General features: G+C 33.1%; 1 protein-coding gene across 1 annotated transcript; it reads right to left on the bottom strand.

Moving 5' to 3' along the window:
- Window positions 1-248: 248 nt before the first annotated feature.
- Window positions 249-2,433, bottom strand: LOC139842611 (GDSL esterase/lipase At5g55050-like). The gene is made up of 4 exons (XM_071832731.1): window positions 2,193-2,433; window positions 1,803-2,044; window positions 902-1,373; window positions 249-469 (listed from the first exon to the last, which is right to left on the bottom strand). The coding sequence occupies exons 1-4, from the start codon at window positions 2,431-2,433 to the stop codon at window positions 249-251; spliced, it is 1,176 nt and encodes a 391-aa protein (XP_071688832.1).
- Between the last annotated feature and the right edge of the window lie 792 nt (window positions 2,434-3,225).

Genomic DNA, 3,225 nt, shown 5'->3' with positions numbered 1-3,225 from the left:
TTTTGGTGTCAACTTTTTGTTGAATAGAAACAATAAAGATAAAACATGTACGAGATGACATTATATTTAACAAATGATAGACAATTATTATAGATATATACATATAAATATATGTTAAAAAGCACATCAATTATATTATTCCAATTTTCAAATACATACATAGTTATGAATATTCATTTTTTCTGAATATAAAGCTCAAAATAAGACGTAAAATTAGCACAAGTGCAACTCTTGCTTCAGTTAAGCAATTACAGCCTCACTAATTTAGCCCAATTAATTGGCCTTGCGTAATTGAGCCCACCAAATGTAACCATATCAACCATAATCCTTGTAGCACGTTCCGAAGGGTGCGACACATCCCAAAAGAGATACTCGTCTCTATTGTCACACAACTTTGCCACCGGATGACAATTTGTCATCGCGTTAAACCGCCCCAATCCACAACACGCATCAACCACATTCGTAAAATCTATAAAAAAAAAAAAAGGACATCAATTCATATCACGTTACATTTATCACGTATAATGGTCAAACAAATTCAACGCATGTTGAGAGGCCATTCTTTAAAAAATATTAGATCGATAGAAAATGTAATTTTATGTAATTAACTATGTTAAGTGTTTGTTAGATAGAAAAAGTAATTTTATGTAATTAACTATGTTAAGTGTTTGTTAGGTTGTTAAAAGCGGTTATTAAGGGTGATTATATATATACATGCTGATCTCAAAATAACCGTTTTCAGCAACCTAACTAACTTTTAACAGACTTAATTTGCACAAATTAGCATTTTCTACCCTGCTAAACTATTATTTACTTAATGGCCCTTCACTTGTGTGTTGACTTTGTTTGATCGCTACATCACGTGTACATTAGATATCATATAACGAACGACAGTACTTACTATAACGTTGCGGGTTATCCCAAAAATCGTGAAGTATATCGTATGTATTCGCAAACGAATACATCATTCCCTTTGAATGAATTGTCATGTTCCATAACAATTGTTCAAGTTTATCGTTAAGTTGCTCAGCCAAATCATTTGCGGTTTTCGAACAATTCCCACCTATAATAGTAACTCTCATCAATGGACTACATCCCAAATAAGGTATACTAACGACTCCAAATTTCCTTGCTCCGAGGTTGTACATCAACGTTAAGGTTTTATTGTACGTTTCGACAAGCAAATCAATGTACTTGTTTGGATCCAATTTGGCTCGAGCCAACGCAAAGAAGTGTACATCGTTGTTACCCACACCTATAAAAAACGTTGATTTTGCAAATAACAATTGTGTCTTCCATGAACCTATTGTTGCAGTTAGGTTCCCATGGACAAACTGCAGTTGGGTCATTTGCTCAGTTATAGGCACTGCTTGCTGACATTTAAAAAGAAATATTAGTAATCAGATATTCATTTAGTGTATTTAATTAGGAAACGATTTGTTCTTGTTGAAAAAAGTTCGGGATCCATTGCTAATTAAGAATTAGCTATTATAGATGATCTAGGAGTGTTTAGCATTGCTTATTTAAGCATTGATATGTTTGTTTGCTTATTTTTAGAGTAGATAAACAAACTCATGCGTACACCTATCTAAAAATTATAGGTTAGTTTAGACAAAAAAATCCAACATATAAGTTCAAAAGTTCCTTAGTACTCTAAAACTGGTATAGACTATTTCCTATGTGGGACACCTATATCCTATGTAGGACACCCATTAACCGATAATCTCCAACAAAAATTGCTTATCTAAACAGTTGAGAATAAGCAATTCTAATCTAATGGATGATTTAAGTCTAGATCTTACGTCTACAGCGGTGTTGATATCGAGAATCGCAGTTCCAGACGAAGCGAAGTTTATTCCTACTGCAGGGTTCTCCTTTATTTGCACCGAAGAGGAGTTAAAGGCGTGAAAAGGATGTCTCCAACGTCTTCTTGAACGTTGGAAGTTTATTGCTTTCTGAAGCCTGCTCTCTGCATATTTACCGTGCGAAAATAGAGATAGGAATGCTGGTGGGCTTGTCACAGTTTCTCCAAATGCTACTCTAGCTGATATCATTAATTAATCAACAGTTTTTATTATAATAAAATGAAACATTCATTTATTTTTATTATAATATATTCAAAGAACAATCACTAATAACTATTTGTGCTGTTTGTTGTATGAAATGTGTATTATATGTATTGGAAAACTTACCCATAAAATCAGCCATGTTTAGGCCGTTGCTAAACCTTCCACTAGGAGTCGAGTTAAAAAAGTCGACACCATAATGTGGGTATTTGGATTTTGCAACGGTTTTTAAAACGTAATTATTCGTTCCGATATCAAGTAGTGAGTCTCCAAATATGAAAACAGCTGGAGTCCCTGCGCGACACGAACTTGGAGAAGATGCTACGACGAGAACCAAGAAAATAAAGAGGAGATAATTTCTAGTCATGACCGAATCCGAAAAAGAACTAAAAAACGTTAATGTTTTTGAATGACAGCTGAAATAATTAAAAAGGATGCTAAACTAACGTACATATATATGGTTGCATGTAGAAGAGTTAGGTTGAATTTTTTGAAGTGTTGATTTTGTGAATTTTTCAGTTAGTTACTAATTAGCGAATTTATAGTTATAGTGTTTATGCGTGATCATACTTTCTTTGCTCGAAAACTAGTTAAACTTCTTTAGGTGATATATTTTATGGCTATAATTATAAATTATAATTTAATTACTATATAGTTCATATCTTAATTAAGTTGTTACCTGTTATTTGGCCCAATTAAGAAAGTCAAACTGATTTATTTTCACTCATAAGTCATTACCAAGATCAATATTTTTTTTTGAACAACTACCTAGATCAATATTTTTCTTTTTAACTAAGTAGTAAAGTGCATAGTTGATAAAAAAAAAAAATGGTGTATTATTTTTTATGGCAATACACGTGTTTAAGACAACACTATTACTTATTAGCACATACAAAAAGTCATATATGTATTCATCTAAACTGATAAATAATCAATATGCTGCCAGTTGAGCAAAGTTGATCGGTGTCACAAATTGCGGTCCACCGGTGAACAATGTATTAGCTGCTAGCCATGAAGCGTATTGTGTTGGATGAAACCTGTCCCAGAACAGGTAGTTGTTGCGACTTGAGCACAAATTTGCTTTTGGACTACAACCCTTTTTCGCATTTAACAGTCCTTCGCCACAACATGCCTCATCAACGTTCGTCAAATCTGAAAG

The sequence above is a fragment of the Rutidosis leptorrhynchoides genome, chromosome 4 (genome assembly GCF_046630445.1).
Source record: "Rutidosis leptorrhynchoides isolate AG116_Rl617_1_P2 chromosome 4, CSIRO_AGI_Rlap_v1, whole genome shotgun sequence".
Taxonomy (NCBI): Eukaryota; Viridiplantae; Streptophyta; class Magnoliopsida; order Asterales; family Asteraceae; genus Rutidosis; species Rutidosis leptorrhynchoides.
This window is presented reverse-complemented; position numbering and strand designations above follow the sequence as displayed.